Source organism: Limanda limanda, chromosome 3 (assembly GCF_963576545.1).
Source record: "Limanda limanda chromosome 3, fLimLim1.1, whole genome shotgun sequence".
In the NCBI taxonomy this organism is placed as follows: domain Eukaryota; kingdom Metazoa; phylum Chordata; class Actinopteri; order Pleuronectiformes; family Pleuronectidae; genus Limanda; species Limanda limanda.
In genome coordinates this window covers 9,197,031-9,213,104 of record NC_083638.1, presented here as the reverse complement: position 1 = coordinate 9,213,104, position 16,074 = coordinate 9,197,031, and the positions used below count along the sequence as shown (strand labels likewise).

Sequence of the window (16,074 nt, the reverse complement as noted above, 5' to 3'; positions counted from 1 at the left end):
GAGGGACATCAGAGAGAGATGGAGACATGGGGTCAGGGTAGAAGAAGAACCTGATATTGAAGTAATATTACAACCTGGAGTGTAGGTTGAAGATGTTCGCACATACACACACACACACACACACACACAACACAACACACAACACACAACACAACACACACACACAGACACACACACAGTAGTGTCTCCATGACTCCAACTTCAGAGGACATTCAAATTATTCATTGATTTCCTGGAGACTTACTCCAACGTTAATTACTACTTGCCTAGTCCAAACCCTAGCCTTAACTTAACCTTAGCCTTAACTTAAGATAACCTTAAAACAACACACACACACACACACACACACACACACACACACACACACACACACACACACACACACACACACACACACACACAAACTCAACACCCTCACACACATACACACACACAGTAGTGTCTCCATGACTTCAACTTCAGAGGACATTAAAATTATTTCATTGATTTCCTGGAGACTTACTCCAACATTAATTACTACTTGCCTAATCCAAACCCTAGCCTTAACTTAACCTTAGCCGTAGCCTTAACTTAAGATAACCTTAAAATAACACACACGTACAGTCGTGACTTCAGAGGATATTACATTGACTTACATTGTTTTCCTGGGGACTTACTCTAACCTTAACTTAAGTTACTACTTACCTAACCCTAACTTAATCTAACCTAACCTTAATCTTAACACTTTAGCCTGATCTGAACCTTACTCTAACCTTAAAGTTAACCTAACTTTTAAACATGTGCCGACCTTTAAACGTGTCGTCTACATAAAGTTTAATGATTTATGTTATGAGGACTTGCTTTTTTGTCCTCATAAAGTGTAAATAAATGTATGTCCCCACAACATTTTACCTGTACCACACACACACACACACGGACACTAGCTCAGAATCCTAAGCAGCGTTTATGATTCCCTCTCTGCTGGGGGCCTGTGTTGAGCAGGGAAAAGGTGTCAGCTTCAGCACAAACCAGCTCCTCTCTCTGCAGCAGATCTCTCCACTGCGCACTGTTTTCATAACTGCAGCCCAGAACGCATGAAGACAACAGAGACCAGGCCATCAATCACCAGCCAATCGGAGGGAATAGATCATATGTGCCGTATGGCCATTAGAGACCCAACCTGTCACTGTTTGCTCTGAAACTGTATGTAACATCCAATGTCAATATAACCAGTATGACTACTGGGACTGCAGGGACTGTAAATACCCAGGTTACTATGGCAGTTATGAAAGGTGGTGGGAGACCAGTTCAGCTGCCGCAGAAGCGAGCGGAGACGGTTTCCAAGCAATCAGCTTTCTATTAAACCAAATTGATCACTCAACCATCGTCTCTGCAAATACAGAAGATGGTACATTAGTCATTTATTATCGTGTTGCAAAATGCTCCGGCTTACCTAACCGGGGGTGAGAGACCAACAGTTTAGGATGGAGGGAGGAAGACAGAGAGAGGTTTTCTGTGGCTCGGTGCTGGCGGGCTGGTTAGATAACTGAAGGTCAGGAGCAGAGTGTACACTGAGCTGTGAGTCACAGCGGGATCTGAAATTCCGCAGGCCAGGGAGACTGGCCGAGCTCTCGTCCCACACCTGACCCCAGCGCCTCCCTCCCATCCTCTGCTCTCCTCCTCAACACTCTCCTCTCTCTGTGTGTGTGTGTGAACCTCCTGATCCCCCCCCTCTCTCCCTCTCCCTGACACCAAGACATGCAGCCTTTGGTTATTCTGTCAACCAGATTTCAGACGCCTCCTTTTGGTCCGTACTGCAGGCTTTTCTGAGAAGCAGTGTTAAAACCCTGATGACTTTATTGTGGAGACTTCTTCACCATCTGAGGAAAAATATACAAAAGATATACTTGTATGTTAGACTTTGATGTCTGTACCCAAATCAAGCAATTTGTATAGGTTGACATCATTACAACATTATGATGTTCGTAGTAATGTCATGATGAAACCATTCCTCCCATATGACCATTAGCTAATGATCAATTATCTTTTAATAAATATACATTTACAGTATATATATATATTTTGTTCATGTCTATAGTCTGACAGGAGTATTACTTCCAAAGTAATATTCCTTCAAAGTTTATTGAAAATGTATCAATGCATTGTTGAATTAATTTGAATACATACACACACACACACACACACACACACACACACACACACACACACACACACACACACACACACACACACACACACACACACGCACACACTGACAGTGAAGAAAAACTTCCTCCTGCCTTCATGGCTGTGTGAAGGGTGAAAAACGTGGAGCATTGTAGAATTATCAGTTATTATCTCAGTATAGTGTCAATTTACAGCTGTTACAATACAGCTTATACATGATACAAAAAACAGTTACTAACAATACTGCAAGGTTGAAGAGGAAACAGACGTTTCTGCTCATAACCCAGATATCTCCAACATGGAGTTGACCCACAAACCTGATATCCCGTGATATCCCCCATTTCAAGCTGTTAATGCAAGATGCAGGCGGGAGACCTGAGTCAGGAACTGTGTCACTTCATTGTCTGATTGGAATCACACATCCCATGGTAACCATTACTCCACCAGCGAGGTTTCATATAAATAAGAGTCCAAACACAACAATGTCACAAAATTTTGTTTAAATCCGACTTCAGTGAGAGTACAGAAGTATTATCAATACAAATGTATCATTCGATCAATGTTAACAGTAAAAAATGTCTTCTTCTCGACATTAAATATGACTCATTACTTACCTATTTAAAAATTTATATTTGAGAAGTACTTAACAAAAATGTTACCTAATGACAATGTTTGTGTAAACATAATACACAACATGTTTTTTTTTAACAGTTGTCTACATGTGACACACAAATCATGTGTTTATTTGTGTGTTGCATTGGATTCAGGTTATTAAATATAAGGCCTAGGTAGATAAACAGCAGGTAGATACAGAGAAACTTTTGTTTGTGTAATACAGCAGAAGAGTGACTCTAGAGAAGCTGTCCCACAGACAGTCACCTTGTCTCATTCACTTTTTCTTTGTTTGTCTGTTTCTGGTAAAACTGTGTTGATGTAATCAGCTCCCAGTTGAAGGTAACCTGCTGTTTACAGATTAATCTCTGTTCCTTCGACTGAACACGCTGACCCGGATTGTTGAGGTCAGAAGGAAAAAGAGAAACGGATGATACTGATTCGTTGCAGTCATGGTTGCACGTGTGTTAGTGCGTGTGTGAATATTACACACCTGCTCGTACGTAAGGGAAAATGTTCCTGCTAAGACTCTGCCTGGCTGCGGCCTCCGGGGCGCAGTGTCATGTGTGAGAGTTGGAGGATCCTGCAGGGAGAGTATTGTGTTTCTATTTTATTTATTAGGCTCTTATATAAGCAGCAGCAGGGGGAAGGGACATACTGAGACAGGGGTAAAGGCCACTGAGCTATGAAATACAGCCAGGGTACAAAGAGTCAGACTGTTACTGAGGACTTTCACAAAACTGTTGGATTCAAATCAAATGAGACACAGAGACAACAGACAGAATAAAACAACAGAAATTCACATAATAAATCCTAAATTCTGTGACGTTGCTCTGAAATTGAAAAAGGAATTAACATAAGAAACTCAGGGAACAATAATACTGCAGATGAAAAAATAAAAGTGAATGGCAGCACTGTTTTTAATGCGACACATTTGAGTTTGCTGGTTGTAAATTTGTTCTTCTAACCTTCAAATGAACCTAAGCGAGTACAAAAAGGTCTGTATGAAATGAAACCTGAGTTTAAAGGGTTTTTAAACGATTCTCTGAAGTTAATCTGACTGAAATTACATGGGAACTATACAAAAAACTCAAGGAATCACAAGGAACACATGGTTCTGTGTCTGTTTCACTGTGTTTGTCTTTACATATGAATTTTATTGTTAGAAATGTGTTCCTCTGACCATCGAATGAAGCATAACAAGGACAAGGAGGTCTGCATCAAGTTAAACTTCAGTTTAAAGAGCAAATGTGTTAAATTTTGTACAAGTAAACAGCAGAAACATTGTTCTTTAAGTGTGAAACTCCACAAAATATAAAAACAAATCTGATGGTAAAGATCGAAAAGGTTTTAACCCATACAGATCAAAGCTAAAGATTGACAGCAAAGACAGTGATGTCCTCAGTCTTAACAGAATGTAGAAATAGTTGGAAGAAAATCAATTAAATAAGCAAATTTCTTGTATAAGATTGAGATTATGTTACCGTCTTCACCACAAGTATAAAACATTTTTAATGCTATGACGAATCCACAGAGTACAGCATATCTGAATAGCTCAATTATCACCTGAGCAGCCAAGTCAAACAGGTGTATACACGTGAAGGATCAGAATTCACACACACAGATAAACACACACACACACACAAACACATACACAAAAACATTTCTTACCCTCACCCACATCCTAGGCCACTTCTGCCTAACCCTTACCCTAAAGCCAAGTCTTGACCTTCAAACACTACATTAAAGGTGGGTCACAAAGTGAGGACCGGCCAAAAGGTCGGCTGTAGGCTCGACCTTGTCCCCAGAAAGAAGTTGTACAAGACCAGACACACACACACACACACACACACACACACACACACACACACACACACACACACATAAATCTAAGACCATAATGACAACACATGGTTGTTTACGTCAAGAAACACCTGTACTGACAGTGAGTGTCTTCCCTCGGGGGTTTAAGGGCAGAACAAAAGCCAAGAGTTTCTCAGTGTGACTCAGCTGAGTTTCGTAGTTTGTGTGTGAGAAAACATGGCATCTGTTCAGTTCAGTGTGTGTGTGTGTGTGTGTGTGTTTGTGTGTATGAGAAAACATGGCCTCTCCACATCACTGATCTGTTGTGTTCGGTGTGTGTGTGTGCTCATGTTCCGGTATCAGGATCATGGACGGTGGGAGGATCTGGGGACGGCTCAACCCAACAACTGAAGTGATACAGGGACAAAAGACGAGACAAGAGGAGGAGGAAGGAAAAAAACAAAACAACAAGAAACAGGGTGAAATGCTGCAGCCCTCCCCTCCGTCTCACCCCCCCCGCCCCCAGTCAGTGCTGACTGTGTGAAGCAGTGCCTCCCCTCCCTCTCCTCTCCTGTGTGGAACTGGGTTTACATAACCCACTGCAGTCTGAGAGAGTGCAGCACACAACTGTACTGACGACACCTCCTCTAGTGACACACACACACACACACACACACACACACACACACACACACACACACACACACACACACACACACACACACACACACACACACACATCATCTGCATAAAGCAGCATCAAACATTCACGGTATGTACTATTTATAGTGCAGCAAGTGCTATACTAAGGAGGCATGGTTTCTGCTTCCTGCATTTAGACATGCACGTACAAGCCTCTGCACACACACACACACACACACACACACACACACACACACACACACACACACACACACACACACACACACACACACACACACACACGGCCCTGCTCTGAGTGACAGCTCCGTCTTGCCCTCAGCAGTGAATGGTTCAGTTGCACAATCTCACTTCAACTAAGCAGCTTCCTTGTGAGTTTCCATTGAACTGGAATTTACAAAAAACTCTTCTCAGCCCAACTGTACCTGCAGAACGTTGCTTTAGTGTGTTTTTTGTGTGTGTGAGTGTTTTGTGGGTCTGTGTGACGCAGGGAGGCCGCCATTTTTACTAAACTCTTTCTTCATGACTTTGTTTGACCAGGTGTGTATAGTGGGTGGCTCCAACCAGTTCTGTGTGGACGGGGCTGGTAGAGAGGTCGGATCCAAGGGCTGTTATCTATCTCTGGGAACCCAGTAAACTGTGTGTGTGTGTGTGTGTGTGTGAGAGGGAATGTGCGACAGTGTGCGTCATCCTGCTTGATGAACTTGAATCAGTAACCTGGACTGGTGTTCTCTACACTCCCCCGCCACCCTCCCCTCCACCAGGTCACAATACCTCCTCCACCGTCTGGTGCTGGAGCTCTGACGTGAGAAACGCTCTCTCCTCCAAATTCAAAATCATACCAGCATCATACTAATGGATTATTGACTTGAAACGGGTTTGAGTTTATACATGTGGCCACTGATTGATGTCACTCACTAGAGGACACACTGTACCTCAGTATAAAACAGCCCCATTATGAAACCACATTTAAATTCACTAGATCAGATACTGGATTTTTATCTGGATCTGCACAAACCCATTACTATCAGTGCCCTAAATACTCCAGATCATTTAAAATCAAGATTCATGAATTATTCTCTGAGAAATATACAAAAATGTAGCTCTTTTAGTAGTTGTGCGTATCTGTTGTTGTGTCTATTTGCAGCAGAATCACTAACTTTCTCGAAAGAACCGATAACAGTCATTACAGACGGAGACAGAAGGGCCTGCTGAGAGCGTTAAGTATCCACCCATGACAGACTGGTCGAGGAGAACCCCCACCTCCTGTCATGAGGGTTAAATTGGTTCTTTCTGCACCAACAGACTTTTCCCTTTACTTTCCTCCCCAGTTCTTTCCTGAAGGGAATTATTATCATCCTCACAACCTGCATGAACGCTCAATCTAAACGGGTTCACGGCTAAAACGTCAAGACTTTGCTCCTCTGCTATTTGTCCAATTTCATATTTAATCAACCTATTAACCTGCCTGTTGTTTGGGAACAGGACTAAAGCTTGTCCTTTCCAAACCTCACAACAAAGATCACGCATATGAATCACAAAGTTAGAAGATAGAGGCCTTTGGAAGCTTTTGTTACATCACACAACCTTTTCTTTATTTCTCACCTCTGCTGTACACGACATAGACAAGCAAACACACTATCAGACACACAAACACTCACCCACACACACAGGTCTTAAGAAAATATACAAAACAAAAATATGGCTGTTTATAAGCCATGTGGGCTGAGCACTGATAATACAGTGGAATGATAAAAAAAAAAAAAAGAAGCAAATTATTCATCATCATCCTCCTCTTCCTCCTCCCCTTCCCCCAGCTCCTGCTCCTGCTCTTGCTCTTGCTCCTGCTCTGGTTCTGGCTCATGCTCCTGCTCATGGTCTTCATCCTGCTCCTGCTCTTGCTCTTGCTCCTGTTCCATCTCCTCCTCCTCCTCCTCTTCATCACTGATGACATATTTCTTGGCCTTCTTGGTGGACGTTTCCTCGTCATCGTCGTCGTCCTCCGCTTTCCTCTTGCTGGATCCCTCCCCCTCCTGTGGGAAAGGGAGAAGGAAAGAGGTGACTGGGTGAAACAAGGTGTCAGCAGACGTTCTGTGCAGCTAATCTGTACATTCAGTTTGTTATGTGATCAAATTTGTCATAACTTGTTTTTACAAAGACAGTCAGTGCAGTAGTGAATTCATGTTCTTTCAGAAGGACTAGAATTTCCTGTCCTGTTCAGTTCACTCGAGGTAACAGGGAAACGTCGGCATGTTCAGGAGCTGCTTCACACTGCCCCCTGTCTGCCCTGCTGGATAGTGCACCTACCTCATCACTGTCCAGCTTCTTGGCCTTCATCAACCTCTGGGCTTTATCGTCATCAGAGCCCTCATCGCTGTCGGAGGAGTAGATCCTCGCTCGCTCCTCTGGATTGGGGGCAGAAAAAAAAGGCGACGTTCATTAGATCTCAGCAAAAATCTTACTTGTGTGACAAAATGTAAAAAATTACCATGGTGAGTACAGTATGCATTTCCCCTCACCTCTCAGGCCTCCTCCTCCCTTGTACTTGCTCTTGATGGCTGCCAGGCTGATGGCCTCCTCGCCCTCCTCGTCATCGTCGTAGCGGTCGGGCTCCAGGTAGCCGCTGCTCAGGCCTCTCTGGTGCTGCTTCTCCCTCATCCTCCGCTGCTGGGACTCCCTGCGGATGGAGGCCCGGAGCCGCTCCTCCTCTTTCTGCCCGGAGAGCGACACAAGTGGGAATTAGTTTCAAGCCCTGGATTCAAGTTTGACATCTTGTTTCTAGCTGCTAATTTAAAATCTCTTTTATTACCCTGATAAAAAACCTCACTGTGTGGTGCTTGTGGTTCAGGAAATAGCGAATGTTATTATTTTGTCTGTTATAACCGGTTTAGATTAATCAGTTATTATATTCAAGGCTTCATTATGTGTGACATCTATTTTTTAATTCATTTTTTATCAGCTTTTATTCTTATTGTTACACATAAGGCCTTCAGCTCATACAACCACATCTTCCAAGTTGGGCTCTTGATCAGCAAGTGTTAACCAAAGCCCTCTGTGGGCGTCCCTCATCCGAACAAGCTGTACTCTTGAAGAAAAAGCTGCTTTGTTGACAGTATCCAAATCTAACTAAGACTTTCATTAATCTACAAGAAAACAACAAGGTGCTACACCAGTGTAAATGCAACTGGTAAGAGAGACTATGATGCAACTTTCCATACTGACACATGCAACTTTTAGATGATAAAACATTCATACTGGAAATGACTGAGTGAATGAAAATCTGAGCAAGAGATCACAGAGAAGTGTCACAGGTCAGCACTGAGCTCAGTGAAACTATAAACGATGCTATTAACAGATCTGATTTGTGTTGGCATTAGAAACACAATCAGCCCAACACACGTACACACACATACACACACGCATTCGTTGACACCATTTCTATTTCACTGACCACTGTGCGACCTCATTATGTAAGTGCACCAGGTTATTTCTTTATGGAACAGGAGACAACACTTGCCAAGAATTGGCCTCATGCTAAATTTGTCAGTCCCTGAGGCAACAGAGGCGTCCTCGAAGCGAGCAGATCAAAGCCAAACCCAAACAGCCCCGAACGGACAGAACGTGAACGTGTGTCACCTTGATCATTTCGTTACGATGCGACTCAGGATCTCTTCCGGCCATCGGAAGGATCCGGATCTTCTGTGTCTTGGAGCAGCGGTCAGCCAGAGACAGAGTCATCTTCCTGTGGGTGGCGCTGTCTGTGGAGTGGGGCCTGGAAACACAAGAGGAAACAGTGCACGATTTTAAAGGTGACTGTGCAAATGTGCCCCTAAGATAACTGTGTTTGTTTGCAGAAAACCTCCACACAGCAACTTTAAGTATCATACACCATAGATGTTTTGCCGGTTTTTACATGTCCCATTTTTCACTTTCTGTCTGCAGAGATACCAACGTTTCTATAATGACCCACTATCGTCATTTCATATCCCTTAATCAGTAGCTTTTAGTACATTTTAGATATTTTTTGCAACATATACGTAAATAAATGAGATTTAACCTTCAGTTAATTCCTGCCAGGAGACCAGTAGAAGCATTAATACAAAATACTACAGTGTGTTAAGGTTGTGTTTTTGCTTTCATATCCTTTTTACCCCCCCTAGAAGAATGTGTGGTCACAGCTGTATGTGTCTCTCAGCAGGATTACTCAGTGGGGGGGCTATGACCCAAGGAAAAAGCCATTTTGGAACAGATCTTTAACAATGGTGAGATAGGACATCATCTTTGGTGGAGGTATGTGCCCTTCAAACTAAAAAAAAGTATCCTTATTAATTAATAAGGAAACATTTAATTCTTCTTGGCTCCATCTTCTCTGAAGGTTTTTGTTTCATTAATTTGTGAAGCAGCATAAAGCTCCTAAGTAAGAAGAAAGAAAAAGAAACAAAGCTACGTCCAAACCAATTTTACCGAGAGCAGCTTCAGCCTCAATCCTAATTAAAACTCTGATGACAACACTGATTTAGAGCAAATGGTACAGTCCTGCCTGGGAGCGTAGAGGCCTATTGTGCTTTAAAGCAGCTTTGGCCAGTGGCCTGCTGGTCCCATGTGGTCTGAGAAGACAGAACATCCAGGTGGACTTTGGGGCGCTAAGAGGCTTACGCTGTTCTTATTGGGAGAAACCTGGGCAGCTCGCACAAGGTGATCAGGGACTTACGGCATAGAGCACATTTCTGAATGCAGCCTGAAAGAAAGGTGCCACTGTTGTTGTTTGGAACTGGAGGCAGTCGGGGGGCTTATTTAGTACAGCTGTGACAGAGACTCAGGTGAGAGCTTGAGTCCAACAACAACACAAGCATGACATTTATATTCCATTACCTGAACGTTAGTTTGGTTTTGAACACAGCCTGCCCCTGCAGTCCAGTGCCCTGTCGGATGAACAGATGGTTGTGGTCTCCCTGGAGAGGAGCTTTGTAAACATCGAACACTTCGTTCCCCAGGTGGAGGGACATGCTGTGGCGAGAGCAGGAAATTTAAAAGCATGGAAAATACAGAGCATTTCCTGTTCACATAACCCCAACATACGGCTTGACATAACACATACCTGCCATCCGACCATTTGACGATGCGTGCGTTGCTCTCTCGTGATTCGTTTCCCTCCTCGTCTTTCTTGGCTCTCCACCGAATCGTGTTCTCCACCTGAGGGAGAAAAGAATAAAGTGTGGTCACTCCAAAAACTAAATCAAACACACTTTAGAATCTATTGTCAAGATTTTCTGTGAATTTCCATGTCGTCCACATCGACAACTACAAACATATTAAGTAGAGCATGTACCTTCAATTTGAGCCTGGTCCGTCCCTCTTCATCCAGCATTTCTTCATCCTCGAATTCATCCTCATAGTACTGAGGATCAAAAGGTCTGAAAGGGGAGGTTCAAAGAAAATGAAAATAAATATACCAGAAGGACACATTTAGCTTAACATAAACTAAAAAAAATAGGATATCTGCTCTTGGAATTCTCATCTTAATGTTTCTGAAAATATGTTCTCTTCATTTGTTGTAGTTGTATCTTTTTCATACATATAAAAAGGATTCAAGAGCTCATCAAGTTCAACATGTGTTTACATTGTTTTCATTGACAGTGCCAATGTTCTGACCTGGGCTCCACAGACAGGAAGTTGGGCAGCTTGACAAAGTAAAGGTCAGATCCCAGGTCAGTGCTGACTTTGGGGATCTCGACTTCGATACGAGTTTCAGGCGCATGCTCCTCTTCTGGGTGATCCCCCTCCATCCCATCATCTGCATCCTGGGCCGCACACACACACACAGGAAGATTTCAGAAAAACATTGTATGATTCAATGACCCGTGATAATAGGGATCAGCTCAGAGAGGCTTAATGAGAGGCTCTGAGAAAAGGAGATTTGGGAGCTCTTGTAAAAAGGATTCTGCACAATTAAAGAGTTGTGATGATCAGTGCAGAAAAGAAACGGAGTCAGAGGAAAGACATGTACCAGGGGCTGTCCTGGGGTCAGAGGCTTGTCGGCATCGCTGTCTGAAGAGATGTCGTCAGCTTCTCCGAACAGGTCGTCTGCTGCAGTTTTCTTTACTGTTGAACAATATGGAAGACTGACTGTTCAGATTTGAACTGTAGATGCTGTGCTGGACTAACTAGTTAAGGTTTGTGGCCAAAGTACATATCTGCCAAAACAGCTTCTTACCTTTCTTTCCTTTCTTTCCTTTCTTTGTTCCGACGTCACTGTCTGAATCTGAATCAGATGTGGCTTTCGCTTTGGTTTTCTGTCTGAGGAAATCATCTTCACTGTCGCTGCCCTTTGCGGACACTGAAAAGTCCAATCAGAATAAGCCACATTAGCAGAATAACTTGCACATGACAGCAAAGTATAAATTAAAAAGGTACAAGACACATGAAGAGGTCTAAAAGAAAATTAATATTCAAAATTCTGAGATTAACCCCAGAGCTCAGGATAAAATTTTAACCTGTGGTCTTACACAGGCGGCTGGCTCATGATCCAGTTCATCTACAATAGTCTATTCTTCAATCTTTAACACCAAACACTGGGTGTACCTGACTTCCTGTTCCTCGGCCCATCGTCATCAGAGTTCTCTCTTTCTTCATCAGAGTAATGACGTTTCACCTCCTCATCATCAGACTGGTCGCTCTTGGCCCCTCCTTCCCACTTCTCATCGTCTGACTGGTTCTCCCTGCCAGAGGCTTCTCCATCAGAGTGTGGAGTGGCCGGCCCCGACTGTGGAGACGCAGGCTCACTGTGCACGCTGATTTATAACAAACACATTGGAGAGAATACATGCAGGGATGATTATCTGGTCCTCTGACAATAAAAAGTGTTGTGTTATTTCATGTGATGTCAGTTCAATAAAGAGAGCATGTGCTTCACCTTCTTTCTGAACGCACACTGCCTCTCTCAGACTGAGGGCTCCCTGCTCCAGAGATCACGCTGCCAGCCGGGCTTCCTGCGTCTGAACGGCGTCCCCGGTCCTCGTCATCTTCATCCTCGTCTCGGTGACCGCGCTCTGAGCCGCTGTGCTGCTCTGCGTCAGAGTGATCGTTGTCTACCGGCACCGAGTGCACGCTGGCGTCCGACTGATTCCCAGAGCGCTCGGACTGGTTGTCGCTGCCGCTGTGTTGACTGTGCTGCTCATCCTCACTGTCGTCTCCAAACAGCTCCTATGAGGCAGAAGGAAAGGTGAGTAACTTGAGCTGATGTACAGATTGATATCGCTAGTGCAGGTTGTCCATCCCTCACTCTTTCCAATGTTCCAACACAAACTGTAGCAGCCGATTGTCAAACAGATAAAAGTATCAAATCAAACTTCAAATTATACTAATCAAAGGGCCACTGTTGCACCATGGGTTGTGGTGTACGCGGATGGGAAAAACATAATGTCCAAACAGATGTCCAGTTTCAACAAAAAGCGTGGTTTATATAACCAAACAGCGAGCAAACAAAGAACAAAGAAAAATCCTGTGCCTCTCCCGCTCCGGTAAAAAACCATTTGCCCACCCAGGTGCATGCTGGTCCCTTACCGACAGCCTACCTATATAACTTCAGGTGCCCCCCTACCGTGCCCAAATGAAACAAAACACAAATAATAAACAAGAAACACCTAAAGTAAACAAATAATAAACTAGAATACTAATAGAAATCTAATCATAATGAAATCAAGCAAATTGACTGAGAATAACCAAAAACTAAATACTCACTAAACAAAATAATAAACTAAACAGCACTAAGTACTACAACTAAATAAATAGCTCCAACACAAACATTAATTGTGGATGGAGGAATGTTTCACCCGCTTGTTCTTGTTTGACACACTGAGGTTGCCACACAAGCAAATTGTGCAACTGCAGAAACGCAACATCATGTGAGAGTGACATACAGAATGTTTGCAAGTCACTTCAAGTTTCTTGAAGTGACTTGCAACGTGAGGTAGAGTTACTATGCTGCTTGGAGAAAACCATTGGTGTTGACATGTGTTCCCCCTTTCAAATGGGGAATTAGTGTTTAAAGTGAGTGTAACTTCATTAGTTAACAGAATCACAATAAATATACAGTTAAAATTGTTACTTATGTGATTATATCTCAGTAGGTCTGTTGTAGAATTGACTGTTTTGTTGAATATATCTTTGAAATAAAATGTGAACCCTCATACCCCCTCCTGGTCATTGAGGGATTTCCTTTGCAAAGCTACTACCTGACTTACATGCTGTTGGACTGTGGACTAAATAACAACTGTGACAGAATTCATGTAATTGAATAAAATGATTGATGAAGTGATTTGACAGTGGCAGAGCATCTTGGACAGTTGTTTGATCTTGCACTGCGACATCTAAAACTCAAGCTGTAAGACAAACACATACACACACCTTGTTAATACTGGGTTTCCCGGCCTCGTTTCCCTCCTCTTCCTCATCATCATCCCGCTCCCTCTCACTGTTGCTGCCGCTGCCGCTGCCGGACACATTGCTGGCCGCCCGAGGTCTCTCCGGCTCAGAGTCGGAACCAGAGCCGGATGCAGATTCTGAAAACACAAAAGAGCGGATTCACTGGAATGTTTATATCTTCATCTAGCACAATTACATTAATTTGTGTTCTCATCGTCTCATTAAATATTCCACACAACTGGAACCCTGTCCCACACTGTCAATAGAAAACCAGGCAGGATTGATAGCTGAGCTGTTGTAATAATGCAACATGTTTACAGATGTCCCTCATAAAGCACCCACAGTGTGTATATTAATATCAAGAAAGTTCATAGAGGCATTTTGTCACCTCATGTTAGATTACTTAAAAAGATATTAGACATCAGCTCTGCGCCGTTTTCAATATAAATGACTGGATTCTGATATAAGTGCAAATGTAAAAATGCTAACTTTTAAAAAAACAATTTCAAAGTTTTTCGCCTTTGTTTTGGGTTGTTCGTTTTGTATTTAAAAGCAATAAAGACTAAAGATACAGTCGTTAAGCGCGATCTGGACTTCTTCCCGCTATCTAATAAGAAAATCCATGGTTTAATAAACATGCACTTTTAGTTTAGGTCTGTTAAAACAAACACAAAACAATCAAATGAAGGATAAAACAAACAATTAATCGGTTTAATCAACGCTAACGTGCTGGAAAACATCCCGGAGTTTAACGTGTTTCCGCTTCACGATCACAACAAACGAGTTTCACCTTCAACGATCCTCCGTCTTTCTCTAAATCTTCCTAAAGTCTAATTTTCTCACTTCATTAACAAACAGGCTCTCGAACGGCTGGAAACACGTTTACCTCGCTGCTCGTTGTCGCTGTCCCCATCGCTGCCGAACAATTCGTCCATGTCCGCCATCTTTTTTCCACAAACTGGAGCGGCAGAGAAATGTGACCCACCGGAAACAAAAGATCATAACCGGGTTCCGAGGGAAGGTTTTGTTTCCGGGGGTCAGGCGGAGACCGACAGGGTGTAGTGAGCCATATCAGCCACTAGGAGGCAGTATACCACCAACGCCTGCATATGAGAAACTGTTGGTAAATTGGGCTTGTGTTGGTTATAATGTATATATCTATATTTGTATGTGTAGAGATTTAAATTGTGGTTATAAAAGTAAAGGTCGCAGGTTTGTAAATGTCTATGTATTTGCAGAACTGAATAAAATTATATATTTTATTTTTAAAGAACGTACAATATAGCAGATGTAGGGTCAATCTTTATTCCTGATTAATTATTCCATGCATGTGATCAATCATATCATCAATAAACAGACATTTGAGTGCAAAGATGATGAGGTATTATAACAGGAGGAAAAACAACGTAAGATATCAATACTTTTAGTATAATGCATATAAGCAGTATCCTATATCCCATGTATGGAAATTTGTTTATTTCATTTTTATACCAATACTTTAATACCTTTCTTTTGCTTGCAGTGACGCTGGATTACAATCAGGACAAAGTGAAACCCCAGACCTTCAGGGGCCTCAAAATCCCAGAGACCTTTCATTACACATTTTTGTTACAGAAGAAAATACATCAACTAGGGTCCTGCATCTTCTGGCCCGACTCAGGAAGATGGGTCCTGTCTGAATGTGCTCATTCCACAGAAAATTCACGTTTTTGAAGGTCATTTCTTGTTCTCATTACATTGCAAAGTCTTCAGCCAAGTATTATCACTCATTATCATTGCGGGCGAGGCATCTTGTTACAGTGCAACAACCGAGGGTACATGAAATTCAATACCCACTATTGTGTAACACAGTGAAAAGCAACAAGAGGATGAGCTTCTCATGATGTTTAAAGTCAATGGTAAATTGAAGTTTTTAGTCAAAGTCCACTTCACTGTCAATTCTGCTATATACAGAAGATAGATAGGAGTGAAATGCTGTTTCTCTACGATCCTCGGTGTAAATATGGTGGTAGACGGAGTCGACAGTAAACAGAAGATATTAGTATGCAACATATTAAGTACTCAGGAACATAGTACACAGTACAACATAGTATGCAGTGAAAAGAAACATGACAGGATGAGAGTAGTGCAAACTGGAATAGTGCAAAAATATGTCATGGAAAATAATGTAAGGTATACACACAAATGTTTTATTTCGGCAACATAAAATGAAATTTAAAAAGGTTATTTAAAATGCAATTTATTAATAAATAAATAAATAACTTATCAAATTTGAATGCAGCTTTAATACAATTTAATTTATTCATAGCATCTCATCTGATTGGTTCTCATAGACAAAGAAGGCGGGCCGGACAGTCTCGCTGCTGATTGGCTGGTGGGCCCGTCGGTCTCCGCTGCTCTCTTCCGGTG

General features: G+C 42.5%; 1 protein-coding gene across 1 annotated transcript; it reads right to left on the bottom strand.

The window, feature by feature from the left end:
- Positions 1-6,815: 6,815 nt before the first annotated feature.
- On the bottom strand, positions 6,816-14,610 carry leo1 (LEO1 homolog, Paf1/RNA polymerase II complex component). The gene is made up of 14 exons (XM_061068015.1): positions 14,552-14,610; positions 13,648-13,802; positions 12,155-12,444; positions 11,824-12,032; positions 11,456-11,578; positions 11,249-11,343; positions 10,894-11,042; positions 10,571-10,655; positions 10,340-10,434; positions 10,114-10,248; positions 8,878-9,013; positions 7,761-7,953; positions 7,549-7,646; positions 6,816-7,274 (listed from the first exon to the last, which is right to left on the bottom strand). The coding sequence occupies exons 1-14, from the start codon at positions 14,607-14,609 to the stop codon at positions 7,017-7,019; spliced, it is 2,079 nt and encodes a 692-aa protein (XP_060923998.1). The 5' UTR covers position 14,610; the 3' UTR covers positions 6,816-7,016.
- Positions 14,611-16,074: the final 1,464 nt, after the last annotated feature.